Below are 14,357 nucleotides of genomic sequence, written 5' to 3'. Positions count from 1 at the left end.
TAGCTAATTATTTCTCGGCAATTCTTGTCGGGTAACACTAACAAAAATAATGTGGTTCTCTTCAATAATACAACGGGAGAATCATATTGGAGGCAATGTAATAATATAGATGGTGAATGAATCAAGTAGGGCAGATCGATCATCAAACTCGTGTACACAATTAATCACGTGATCACGCCTTTGTAAACCATAGTGTTTTATATCTTCATCCTGTCAACAAAAAAAAAATCATTAGCATAACAAAATCTTGTTGGAATACATGAACCTGGTTAACTAAGTCGGCTAGATTCATTCATTAGTTAGTTGTCTACTTGTCATATAAATAAGTTGACTCTTGTAAATTATCATTGACTGATTCATTCAATACAACACCAGTTTTATTTACTCTGCTTTCTTTCTTTTATATTTCTCTCTCTAGAATATTCCATAACAAACTTCAAGCTTCTCTTTAATGGCGTCCACATACTATGTAGTCCTTCATGGTATCAGAGACAAAGGTCCGTCCTGTCTCCGCGTCTCTCTTGCTTGATTCTTCACCTTTATTGTTGCAATTTCTCTTTCTCTCTTCATTTTTTCGATTTTTTCCCCAATTTCTAGGGTTTTCCACATTATTATCACACAAATCATAAAAATTCACAAAAATTCTTCAAGATTCTGTGATTTCTTCAACTATGCCGACTGATACGCCAGAATCAAACACGATCGTCAACAATCCGCTGCAAGTCACTAATAATGACGCCAATGCGACGAAAATCGTCACGAATTTGTTCGATGGCACTGGTTTCAATGGCTGGAAGCGAGGAATGGAGATCGCTCTGTCCGCGAAGAACAAATTAGGTTTTGTCGACGGTTCGATTGCCAAACCTGCGCTTTCAACTGCTAATTACAATTTGTGGAAATAATGCAACGACATCGTTTTTTCCTGGATCCTGAATTCTTTATCTCCTGAGATCGCTCAGTCTGTGTTGTATTCAAGCACTGCTCAGGTTGCTTGGGAAGAATTAGAAAATAGATTCGGTCAAACTAATGGAGCACGGTTATACGGGATACAGAAGAAATTAGTTGACTACAGTCAAGGAAATGACAGTATTTCGACGTATTTCACAAAGATGAAGCTGATTTGGGATGAAATTGATGCTATGGGGCTCAATCTTGCCTGCTCTTGCACTTGTTCCTGTGGTGCTGCTGCGAAGCGTGAGAAATTTCAACAAGATCAGCGTGTTGTGCAGTTTCTGATGGGACTGAACTCGTCTTACACTGCTGTCAGGGGAACAATCTTACTTCAGAATCTCTACCTTCTCTTGCTGCAGTTTACAACAGTCTATTGCAGGAGGAAAGGCAGCGAGAAATTCAGCATGAACTTCAGACTCAAGTCGATTCTGCAACATTCTATGCCAAGAATTTTCAAAACAAAGGGCCACATACTTCTTACAACAAGCAGTCTCAACAATCTCCCAATCTCTACGGTAAACAACCTCAGCAACAATTTTACAACAAGCCACATTCTACTCCTGTGAACAATCAACAGCAACCTAAAGGTGATGATGAGCTTCTGGTGAAGTTTTGTAAGTACTGCAAAAATCCTGGACACACTATACGTTACTGCAAAAAGCTGGAATTCAATACCAGGAAGAAGTTTGCGAATGCTGCTCAGACTGATGGTGCTTCAGGATATTATGGTACCAACAATGGTTCTGGTCAGCAGGGGTTTTCTCCTCAGCAGGTTGCTGGCTCTAGTTCTGGTTCAGGTTCTACTTTTGGAGATGTTACACATGTGATGATGCAGCAGCTCAAAACCATGATGCATAATACACAGGCTACTGCACATCCTTCTCCTCCTCCTGATTTCAATCCTGCAGCTAATTTTGCTGGTAATTCCTCCTACTCTACTCTTTCTTCTTGTCATGAAACTTGGATTGTGGATAGTGGTGCAAGTGATCATATGTGTGCTAATATCAACCTTTTTTCTTTTATCAAAGCTATGTCTCACCCTTTTTCCATTTCACTGCCTACTGGTCAAACTACCTTTATCAATTCCATGGGTACTGTTCCCATAAACTCTGACTTAATCCTTCACGATGTTCTATATGTGCCTACCTTTCAGTTTAACCTTCTTTCCATATTAAAACTATCTCAACAATTGAATACTGCTATTAGTTTTTCACCTACATCTTGCTTTGTGCAGGGCTCTTCTATGAAGATGCCTCTGGCCCTTGGTAATATGCACAAGGGTTTATATCTTCTCCATCGGAATCCTGCACAATCTACTGTACCTAAGTCTAGTATTTTAAATAATGCAATGTCACATGCTGCTATATGTAATTCTGCTGATGTTTGGCATTCTAGACTAGGTCACTTACCTTTGTACAAGCTACAGAAATATGAGTTTTGTAAGTTTTCTGAACATAATAAAAGTCAAATTCTGTCTTGTATCACCTGTGCTAAGGCAAGACAACATCGTTTTTCCTTTCCTGACAGTCATATTCAAACTCACAATGCATTCCAATTAATTCATGTAGACCTATGGGGACCTTATCCTATTCAAACCTACAATGGGCACAAATACTTCCTTACCATTGTAGATGACTACACCAGAACCACATGGGTTTACTTGTTATCTTGTAAAAGTAGTGCTTTTGATTACATTAAAAACTTTATAGCCTTTGTCAAAACTCAATTCAATAAAACTGTTCAAATCTTGAGATCAGATAATGCCCTTGAACTAGGCTCAAGTAACCTTACTAAAGATTTTCTTACTTCTCATGGACTCATTTATCAAACCTCATGCTTTCATACACCACAAAAAATGGGGTGGTTGAGAGGAAACACAAACACTTACTTGAAACTGCCAGAGCCTTGATTTTTCAGTCCAATCTTCCTAAGAAATATTGGGGAGATTGCATTCTTACAGCTACGTATATCATCAATAGAATTCCAACAAAAATTTTAAACAATAAATCTCCCTATGAGCTTCTTTTCCACAAAACACCAGACCTTCAACACATGAGAGCTTTTGGCTGCCTGTGTTATGCTACTACCCCCAAGCCAGGACGAGGCAAGTTTGATCCAAGAGCAACACCTTCCTTGTTCTTAGGTTACCCTTTTGGCAAAAAAGCCTACAAGTTACTCAATTTGGAAACCAAGACCATTTTTATTTCTAGAGATGTAGTCTTTCATGAAAATGTTTTTCCTTATGTGCCAAATACCTACCCTCATTTCCTTCCCATTCCTGATACTTCCCATTCCCACAACACTACAAATATTCTATCTTCTCCTATTCCCAATGCCACTGATACTGTCACTACTGTGACTAACAACCCTGTTTCTAATCCTAACACTAATACCATCCCACCATCCACTACCATTCCTGCCCCCACTAGACATTCCATCAGACCTACTTCTTTCCCTTCTCATTTCAAAGACTTTCACTATTCTTTCCATAAATCTCACTGTAATACCCCGTATTTTATATAATCGAGTAAACGGATATTATTATATATTAGTTATTATACATTTTATATTGGTTGCATCGTAATATCGTGAATGTTATTAAGTCGGGTTTATATCGTATATGTTGAGTCGGGTTACATCACATTTTGTCTTTTGGGTCAAGAATCATATCACCCATTTACATTTTAATACTCCGTATTTTAGTTGGAGTACTCGGTCGAGTACTTGGTTGGTACTCGGTCGAGTGTGTGTTACTCGGCCGAGTGCACTTGATAGAAAGTAAACCGGTTCAGCGGGTTGACGGTTTCTTTTATGTTTTGGCCAAGGTTCTTATTTTTAACAGTTGGGTCATTTCTAATTTCATTTTATCATTCATAAAACCATTTCTAAACCTAGAGAGAGGGAGAGGAAGAACAATTGTCGAGCCTTTCAATTGATTGAAGATTTCTCATCGATTTCAACCTAATTCGATTTCCCAGTTTGTAAGTCGATTTCATTCCATTGTTTATACTGTTTTAAATTCGTCTTCTTCGAAAAGTTTGAAAAGAGAGTCCTGTTTATTTGATGTCTAGTTTATGCATATAAAATCTCGTAGTCAAATTCCTTATGGTTTGTCCTAGGTAAATTATTTATGAACATGTCGCTGAAAAGTCCGCGAATCTGATTTGGTTGTGGAAAATGATTTGAAACCCTAATTTTTATGTCGATTCAGTTATGAGGCTTCTTCATACATCATATTTGTATAGTCTAGATGATAATAGGATTTGGAATTTCTGAAAAATAATGTTTTAAACTCGTTTTATGAATCAATACTTTTTATGCGACGGTTTCTGTCAGTTTTTGGAAATCAGTCTGAAAACCCTTGATAAGTTTGGAATTTGAGAAAAACACGTTAGACATAAATTGTAGCTAAGACTCATGGGGTTCCAATTCAATTTGCCTTGCATCAATTCGAATTTTCTGGAATTAATTATTCATTTTATACCGAGTCTGCCATGAGCAGGAAAATCAGGAAAAGTCGTGTTTGTTCTTTAAATTGATATTCCTATTAAGTTATGATGAGTCTAGGTTATGTGCATGATTAATTGACTGAGTAGATGGTAATTATACATAATTATGTTATGTAGGCGATGGATAAGTGAAGGATCATAAGTGATTGCTTGTGTGTGCTTGGATTGCGAAAAGGTAGGGAAATACACTTGACTTATTATCGTTGATGTTGAATTGTGTTGACTTGTTTGTGTTTCGTATGACCAAAGCGTGAACGTTGACTTGCTTCGTGGCTGTTGATTTACGTTATGATTCATATCTTTGGAAGGTGATTGACTGAATTGATCGTATTGAGTATGTTATCACAACATTTGGTAAGCGGCATGATTTTATGATTGATCAGTTCAAAGATATATATATTGTGTTGCATTAATTTCTTTTGAGCATTCATATGCATTGGAGATGGAGGATGTTGTGGTGATGTGGTGTGGTGAAGATGATGTTGTGATAAGGCCCGGGCGGGTTCTGCAGGACTTGCCCTGGTGTCCTCTCAAGGAAGTGGCGGATCGGCTACGGTCGATATATAGTCTAAGGGGATCGGTATGGTGGGTGTTCCGGGTTATGAGATATGAGTTGAGATGGAGATGGAGGTGACGGAGGAGCATGCATATCATATTTTGTTGTTTCATTGTATTCCCTACTCAACCTCGTGGTTGACCTGTGTATTCGTGAACACCTGTGACGATCCAAATATTGGGGAGCGGGCTTGATGGGTTTATGAGATAGGTGGGAGCTTGATGGGCGTGAGACACTGGATCGGAAGACTTAGTAGCTAGATCATCATTTAGAAGACTTTCACTTTCATTTATGTTAGTTCCTTGTAATTTGATGTAAAAGAGGTTTTGTAATAATTAAGTTAAAGTAATTATATATTTTGCCTTGGAGTTTAATTTGTTATTCACTACCTCGGGAAACCGAGATGGTAATGATCTGGTTTATTAGGGAATGTCTTGCTAAAGGCTCCTTCATAAATCGGGGTGTTACAAAGTGGTATCAGAGCGAACGATCCTCAGGCCTAAACCAATGAACTCAATGAACATAGGATGTGTCTAAATAAAATGAACCCCTGGGTAGGAACTGTTAGGAGCTCACAGTGCGGTTAAGAAGGCGCCCTTAATACGTGCTCTTTTGCCCTCTCGTTTTGAACAGGTAACCCGAGAGAAAATTGAGTGAATGGGGTAGTTAGAAGGAAAACCTTGGATATAATCGAGTTGATGTATACCTTGAGACCCATATATTCTAACCATTCTGCAGGACAACATTACGGTAAGTATTTTGTATGAATGATGACGTGATCATATGATGTTGTGGAGATGAGAAATAAATTTTCGTGTTCAGATTGATAATCAATGAAGTGTTGGATTGTGGTAATCGTGACCGTGAAAATAATTGCGAATTGATGATATTTATCTGGATGGATGTGAATGGCGTGTTGATAGTGCTATTATGTCTAGTGATATGCGGTTATGTGATCCCGAAGCCATGCTAGTATAGTATTGTGATAGTAATCAGAAACACTATTGAATTGCTTGTTTCTAGTCATAGCAATCGTGATTTAGATGTAAGGAGTAGGTCGAGATGCGAAGGGATTCTATGGGATAGATGTTTACGTAAGTACAAAGTGTGAGATTTAAGTTGGGATGGGTTAGTATACATAGTATGTTCATAAGAGCTTGTAACATAGTAAAGAATGACCTAGTGCTGAAACTCGTTTTGTTTGATTTTACTCTTTAATTGACCTTACTGCCATTTCTTTTCTGTTTATTGCCTATGGATGAAAATTTTATGAGAGATAGCCTCGTGAGTTAGTGTTCATTTGGCATTGGTTTCATGCTTATAGGATATACGGATTAGGAGTAATAAATATTTTAGTGGGCTGTGGTCAGGAAGTTCCTGTGCAGTGATGTTTCGACCAACGATTTTGTAAAAATCCTCATTTAAATTGTATTAATAATTTTTGCATAATTCAAACTCCATCGATCAGAAGATTTGCATATGTTTTCAAATTGATAAGCCACGAAAATTCTTGATGTCTCTATATTAAATGGTAAGTTTTGCAAACTGACCCAAGTTTCGGACCAATTGCTGTCACATACTTGTTTGGACCAACTGAGTTGTAAAATTCCTTAAAAATGGAATTTTTGTGCTTTAGACCTAATTCTTTTTCCCCTGTGTATTTAACTCTCCGTATTTTATAAAAATAATATGAATCAAGTTTTAATCGAACGGTTATTTGTTCGTGGTCTTTGGAAGTTACAACGTGAATCATGACTTGTAAAATGTGCGTTCTATGTTGAGTTTTCATACAATTGTTTGGTTATTTCATGAGCCTTATTAATGTGACCTTATAATGTTTTTTATATGATGATAGTAGCACGCATGTTCAGTAGTTATGTATCTTAACAAGTGATAAAATTAAAGTAGTTATGTATCTTAACATGTGAAATATTTTATACGAGTCCAGTTGTTTGCATATTTTATATATGCTTGGCATGTTGTAATATCTCTGGTGTGTTCATCATATTTGTGTAGTGGTCGGATATATATAAATATAAAACTATATTGTCATATCTTGGTAAAGTTGGTGGCGTTAAATGTTAACTTGATTGTTCTAATATACTCGCATGAATATTTATAATAATTATGTTTAAATGTTTACACATGGATGGTAGTAATGAGTATGTCTAAATGTTCACACATGTAGGATGTCATCTGAGTTCTAATGTCTTTTATGTGAGTCTGTGTGCCTATAGTTATACTTATTACTTTCATTGCATTAATTTATTTCAGTTGAACCTAAACTTATGATATGATAATAAAATAGTGTTGTTGTTCCTTATTGGATATGTTCATAGTTGTATTGTCATGAAATGCTAAGGTGATTGTTGCAATTGTCACGATATTTGAAATATAGTTTGATATAGTTACGATATAGTTACGATATTTGAAATATATTCTCGAACCGTCGCTATGAATTATAATGAGATAACCCTTTGATGATTCACATGTTATGCGTATGTTTAAATGATAGTCGTTATAGTTACGTTTAATTGAGCCGCGAGTTGCCTATTTGTTCAAACCGTGCAAACCAGAGAACTTGTTCACCTTGCTAATCTTTTGTCATAGATAATATTTTACAAGTTATATGATGGTATATGTACATGTTTAAGTTGTTTATGCGATATCTTTTATTTTGCTGAAAATGAATTATACTGAGTTGATGGATACAATTGAATGGTATGGTTGCTAAAATGTTAAACATATGTGTGATATGGAAGTAATTTTGTTGTTATTGTGAATCATATAACCATTAATACTCAATTGTAATTTCAGTTGTTTGACTTCTACATTATTAAGTCAATTACTCATGACTTATGATCGATGGTTCCGTAAGGAGTTTAACAGGGAATTTTATAATGTGCCTCCGATCTAAACTAATAATCTGCTTATATTGACTATATGGTTAGACTCTTGTCTAGTTCTTATGACGTGATAAATCGTTTTAAAATTTAACATGTGATTGAGTTGGTACTTATACTTTTGTGTGACCATGCAACCCGTGATAAATAGATCTGTAATAAAGAGGTAAAATTTTGATTGAACACAGTTAATTTGTAGTTATTTGATTTACATCATGGTACGAATCGTATGCTTTGATGAGACGTCACCAGGGAATGTATACTATCTAAAAGGTCTCCGATTAAATGTTGTAGTCGTGTTAGCCGTGAATATAACTGAGTAAAGAAGTGCAACTAAAATCCTGATGTTGAGGTAATAGTCGTTCATTAGTAAAGATAGGACTGAAATGAATAAGATGAACCTGTAAATTACGAAATATGAGTCGACACCTAAGCTTGTATTGTTTGAAGGAATTGAATAAAGTTTATCTGATTTTGAGTTTCGTAGTAAGCTGTAAATGGATTTTATGGACGGCTCTGTTATAAGATTTATGTTAAGAAAGTTATTCCCCGTCCAGTATGAAAGTAAAAGTTTTGAAAATGAAGTTAAATTTAGTCATGTTGTTCGTTCATGTAGTGAATTGGTGGGTTGTGGTTAGTTACGAATGTCAAAACGGGAAATGTAATGTGGTGATTTAAGTGAGTTATGTGTTAACATGGTATGTTGATATTAGCATGATATGTAATGAATATTTGTAAAATTGGTGTAGTTAAATACATTTAATCTTTTATGTCATTGTGTTGGGTGCAGTTTAAATATATTTAACACCAAGAACGAAATTTTATGTATGATAGTCTTGTATGTTAACTTTCCAATATCGCTGTTTACTCACTTGATTGACTCGACCAAGAAGTTTGTAAAAATTGCCAATCAATGTGCATTCGTCATTCGTGAATAAATCCCAAACCCTTGTTATGAGGATAAAAAGAAATATTTCTAGATGATGATAAATCTTAAACGGTTGTCTTCATTTTATTGGTGATTCGTGTCTTGACCTAAATCTGTACGATTATGTAAAGGAAAGTCGATGGACCTATTAGGTTACAAATTTTCATAAATCGATTTATTAAGTTTTGACCCTAATTCTTTTCTTATGTTGATTGATTCCCTATGTTTCTAAGGTATGAGATTACAATGATTAGTGAAATGAATAATTACTAATGATTTTTTTCTGGTAACCTTGTAAAGCATTGTTCCATTCATAATTTGATTATTCACATGAATAAATGTTACCAATATTTCTTAGAAAATATCTTTGCCACGAGAATACGCCGGATAGGATTATCGTGGTATGTTACGTTAGTGATCTTGCTTAGTAAACTTGATGAAACGATGTTATTTGACATGAACCATATGTGAGCACCTAGGCATCTTCATCTTTGTAACCGGAGTAGTAATGTATAAATTAGATTGACAAGCAGATCCTGTGAATGTTATTGCATGTATTGATTGATATGAAGAGTGTCTAGATTAATCTTTGAAATGTCTTAAGTTATTCAACGTGGCTTTTGCTCCGATCCGTGGCGATGTCAGAGCTTGCGATAAGAATCGTAGCTTCCTTGAGAGAGCTTGTATATTGATTGTCTTTAGTAGGGATTAGTTAACTTGAGCGTGAGTTGTGAATCTTTTATCCTCTTTCAGTTGTTAGCAGTAGTTTGAGAACTTTTGTTATAATAATGAAGGTTCTTTGGGACGTAACCATGTTTAAGGAGGGTAGGATTGTAAAATCTTTATACCTTCATGTGTGATTTCTCTGTTTGGCTATATTGGTTATGCGTTGTGTGGGTTATGTTGGAGTGTTACATGATGTGTTTCTGTTATGGTTAAACTTCGGGGACGAAGTTTATTCTAAGGAGGGTGGAATGTAATACTGCGTTTAATATTCAATTTGGTGGGTGCCTTACATACTTTTGTATATGTGTTTCATAATTCGTTGCGTTGGTTGGTAGGAGAGGGTAAACTTCGGGACGAAGTTTCTTTTAAGGAGGGTAGACTGTAATACCCCGTATTTTATATAATCGAGTAAACGGATATTATTATATATTAGTTATTATACATTTTATATTGGTTGCATCGTAATATCGTGAATGTTATTAAGTCGGGTTTATATCGTATATGTTGAGTCGGGTTACATCACATTTTGTCTTTTGGGTCAAGAATCATATCACCCATTTACATTTTAATACTCCGTATTTTAGTTGGAGTACTCGGTCGAGTACTTGGTTGGTACTCGGTCGAGTGTGTGTTACTCGGCCGAGTGCACTTGACCGAGTAAACCGGTTCAGCGGGTTGACGGTTTCTTTTATGTTTTGGCCAAGGTTCTTATTTTTAACAGTTGGGTCATTTCTAATTTCATTTTATCATTCATAAAACCATTTCTAAACCTAGAGAGAGGGAGAGGAAGAACAATTGTCGAGCCTTTCAATTGATTGAAGATTTCTCATCGATTTCAACCTAATTCGATTTCCCAGTTTGTAAGTCGATTTCATTCCATTGTTTATACTGTTTTAAATTCGTCTTCTTCGAAAAGTTTGAAAAGAGAGTCCTGTTTATTTGATGTCTAGTTTATGCATATAAAATCTCGTAGTCAAATTCCTTATGGTTTGTCCTAGGTAAATTATTTATGAACATGTCGCTGAAAAGTCCGCGAATCTGATTTGGTTGTGGAAAATGATTTGAAACCCTAATTTTTATGTCGATTCAGTTATGAGGCTTCTTCATACATCATATTTGTATAGTCTAGATGATAATAGGATTTGGAATTTCTGAAAAATAATGTTTTAAACTCGTTTTATGAATCAATACTTTTTATGCGACGGTTTCTGTCAGTTTTTGGAAATCAGTCTGAAAACCCTTGATAAGTTTGGAATTTGAGAAAAACACGTTAGACATAAATTGTAGCTAAGACTCATGGGGTTCCAATTCAATTTGCCTTGCATCAATTCGAATTTTCTGGAATTAATTATTCATTTTATACCGAGTCTGCCATGAGCAGGAAAATCAGGAAAAGTCGTGTTTGTTCTTTAAATTGATATTCCTATTAAGTTATGATGAGTCTAGGTTATGTGCATGATTAATTGACTGAGTAGATGGTAATTATACATAATTATGTTATGTAGGTGATGGATAAGTGAAGGATCATAAGTGATTGTTTGTGTGTGCTTGGATTGCGAAAAGGTAGGGAAATGCACTTGACTTATTATCGTTGATGTTGAATTGTGTTGACTTGTTTGTGTTTCGTATGACCAAACTGTGAACGTTGACTTGCTTCGTGGCTGTTGATTTACGTTATGATTCATATACTGGAAGGTGATTGACTGAATTGATCGTATTGAGTATGTTATCACAACATTTGGTAACCGGCATGATTTTATGATTGATCAGTTCAAAGATATATATATTGTGTTGCATTAATTTCTTTTGAGCATTCATATGCATTGGAGATGGAGGATGTTGTGGTGATGTGGTGTGGTGAAGATGATGTTGTGATAAGGCCCAGGCGGGTTCTGCAGGACTTGCCCTGGTGTCCTCTGCGAGTGGTGGCGGATCGGCTACGGTCGATATATAGTCTGGGGATCGGTATGGCTGGGTGTTCGGGTTATGAGATATGAGTTGAGATGGAGATGGAGGTGACGGAGGAGCATGCATATCATATTTTGTTGTTTCATTGTATTCCCTACTCAACCTCGTGGTTGACCCTGTGTATTCGTGAACACCGGTGACGATCCAAATATTGGGAGCAGCTTGACGGGGTTTATGAGATAGGTGGGAGCTTGATGGGCGTGAGACACTGGATCAGAAGACTTAGTAGCTAGATCATCATTTAGAAGACTTTCACTTTCATTTATGTTAGTTCCTTGTAATTTGATGTAAAAGAGGTTTTGTAATAATTAAGTTAAAGTAATTATATATTTTGCCTTGGAGTTTAATTTGTTATTCACTACCTCGGGAAACCGAGATGGTAACAGTCTGGTTTATTAGGGAATGTCTTGCTAAAGGCTCCTTCATAAATCGGGGTGTTACACTCACACTAATTGTCATTCTAACTTCAGTTGTGCACATACTCTTACCTCATTCTGTGTCCCCCCTTCTCCTTCCTCTATTGACTCTGTCTGTTGTACTATCAGTCAGTCCCCCATCCATAGCACACATATCTTGCCCCCTATGCAGGATCCACAGTCTTATGATCAAGCAGCAAAGTTTCCAGAGTGGCAGCAGGCTATATCTGCAGAATTTTCTGCACTTGAGGCCAATAATACTTGGACTCTTGTACCTCTTCCCAAAGGCAAAAAGTCCATCAGTTGTAAATGGGTTTTTAAGGTCAAGCACAAAGCTGATGGATCCATAGAACGTTACAAGGCCAGATTAGTAGTCAAGGGCTTTACTCAAAAAGAAGGTATTGACTAAACAGAAACCTTCTCTCCTGTTGTGAAGATGACTACAGTCAGGAGTCTAGTGGCAGTAGCATTAAAGAAAGGTTGGTCCCTGTCTCAACTTGATGTCAATAATGCCTTTCTTTATGGGCACTTGGATGAAGATGTCTACATGAAGCCTCCTCCTGGTTTGCATATTTCTGATCCTTCCTTGGTCTGTAAACTTCAAAAATCACTTTATGGCTTAAAACAAGCTTCTAGACAATGGTATGCAAAGCTCAGTTCAGCCCTCACATCCAGAGGTTACAAACAATCTATGAATGATTACTCACTGTTTTCCAAGTCCTTAGGCTGTTCAAGGGTTCATGTTGCAGTCTATGTTGATGACATCTTAATCACTGGAGATAATTCTGAAGAGATTAAGTGCCTCAAAGCTTTCCTAGATACTACATTCAAAATTAAGGATTTGGGTTCTTTACATTACTTTCTAGGTCTGGAATTTGTCCCTGTCCCTACTGGAATGGCAATCATTCAGCATAAATACTTGAGAGAGTTACTCACTGAGTTTGATTGCCTTAACACAGCTCCTGTACCAACTCCCCTTCAATCTTCTGTCAAGTTATCACCTGATTCAGGGGTGGCTCTTTCTGACCCTACTCCTTATAGGAGATTGATAGACAAGTTGAATTTCATGACACATACCAGGCCAGACATCTGCTTTGCCATACAACACCTGAGTCAATTTTTGTCTACACCTTCTGATGTACATTGGGATGCTGTTATTCACTTGCTAAGGTACTTGTCTGGTGCACCATCACAAGGCATATTATTGACTAATTCCTCCCATTTTAGTCTTCAGGCCTTCAGTGATGCAGACTGGGCAGCCTGCTCACAGTCCAGGAGATCTGTAAGTGGTTATGTGGTACTTCTTGGTGGCAGTCTCATCTTCTGGAAGTCCAAAAAACAGCAGACAATCTCTCTTTCCTCTGCAGAGGCTGAGTACAGGTCTTTGCAGAGGGTTACAGCAGAATTAGCTTGGTTGACTCGTCAATTAGCAGAGTTTGATGTCCCTGATATTGCACTTGTTCCTGTCAAGTGTGACAGTCAGGCTGCTATCCACATTGCAAGAAATCCCGTTTTCCACGAACGAACAAAGCACATCGACATCGACTGTCATTTTGTTCGAGAATGCTTGTTAAATGGTTTGATCTCTCTGTCCTATGTGCCCACTCTTGAACAACCAGCTGATTTGCTTACCAAACCACTCAGTGGTCGTTTACACCATGATCTCCTTCACAAGTTGGGAGTGTTCAACCAACCCTCCAACTTGAGGGGAGATGTTGGAATACATGAACCTGGTTAACTAAGTCGGCTAGATTCATTCATTAGTTAGTTGTCTACTTGTCATATAAATAAGTTGACTCTTGTAAATTATCATTGACTGATTCATTCAATACAACACCAGTTTTATTTACTCTGCTTTCTTTCTTTTATCTTTCTCTCTCTAGAATATTCCATAACAAACTTCAAGCTTCTCTTTAATGGCGTCAACATACTATGTAGTCCTTCAAATCTTGCCAAACATATTGTACGTAGTATGATATAAAACGTTAGATCAGTCCTCAATATATAAAGAAGACAAACGGTGTTATTTCATGAGAATGTAAATTTACAGATAATATTTATAAGAAGCGTTTATAAATATACAAATAGATATTGTGTCTTAGTCAAATACTCCAATCTTTATCTAATTGTTGTGAATAAATTAATAGAACTTATTTTATTATGAACCAAACTCTAGTCTTGAGTTGTATCCCGTTCAAAGACTGCAATCTTATAATTTAATAATCATAAAGTCGTTTTAAAAAGTCGGGACTCTTTGTAATCGCTCGAAAAAAGTTTCCTTTAATAATATAGATAGATAGATAGATAGATATTGATTCCTATCTAAATAACCACGCATTCGCGCGTGATCTATACTAGTTTTAAGAGTAAAGGATACCTGAGATGATCCAATCCACAGTA

General features: G+C 36.4%; 1 protein-coding gene across 1 annotated transcript; it reads left to right on the top strand.

Annotated features, from left to right (window-relative positions):
- The first annotated feature begins 671 nt into the window (after window positions 1–671).
- LOC141643908 (uncharacterized) lies at window positions 672–2,860 on the top strand. The gene is made up of 3 exons (XM_074453299.1): window positions 672–892; window positions 977–1,223; window positions 1,268–2,860. Exons 1-3 carry the CDS (start codon window positions 672–674, stop codon window positions 2,858–2,860), a joined length of 2,061 nt encoding a protein of 686 aa, XP_074309400.1.
- Window positions 2,861–14,357: the final 11,497 nt, after the last annotated feature.

Source organism: Silene latifolia, chromosome 1 (genome assembly GCF_048544455.1).
Source record: "Silene latifolia isolate original U9 population chromosome 1, ASM4854445v1, whole genome shotgun sequence".
Taxonomy (NCBI): domain Eukaryota; kingdom Viridiplantae; phylum Streptophyta; class Magnoliopsida; order Caryophyllales; family Caryophyllaceae; genus Silene; species Silene latifolia.
The sequence above is the reverse complement of the archived record's forward strand: the minus strand, read 5'-3'. Positions and strand labels throughout refer to the sequence as shown.

Bases quoted from the DNA above. Each gene is read 5' to 3' on its own strand.
- LOC141643908 (XM_074453299.1), top strand. From the start codon at position 672: ATGCCGACTGATACGCCAGAATCAAACACGATCGTCAACAATCCGCTG. The intron at 893-976 runs GTGGAAATAATG...GTTGTATTCAAG, and splicing joins TCAACTGCTAATTACAATTT to CACTGCTCAGGTTGCTTGGG. The intron at 1,224-1,267 runs GTGCAGTTTCTG...CACTGCTGTCAG, and splicing joins TTCAACAAGATCAGCGTGTT to GGGAACAATCTTACTTCAGA.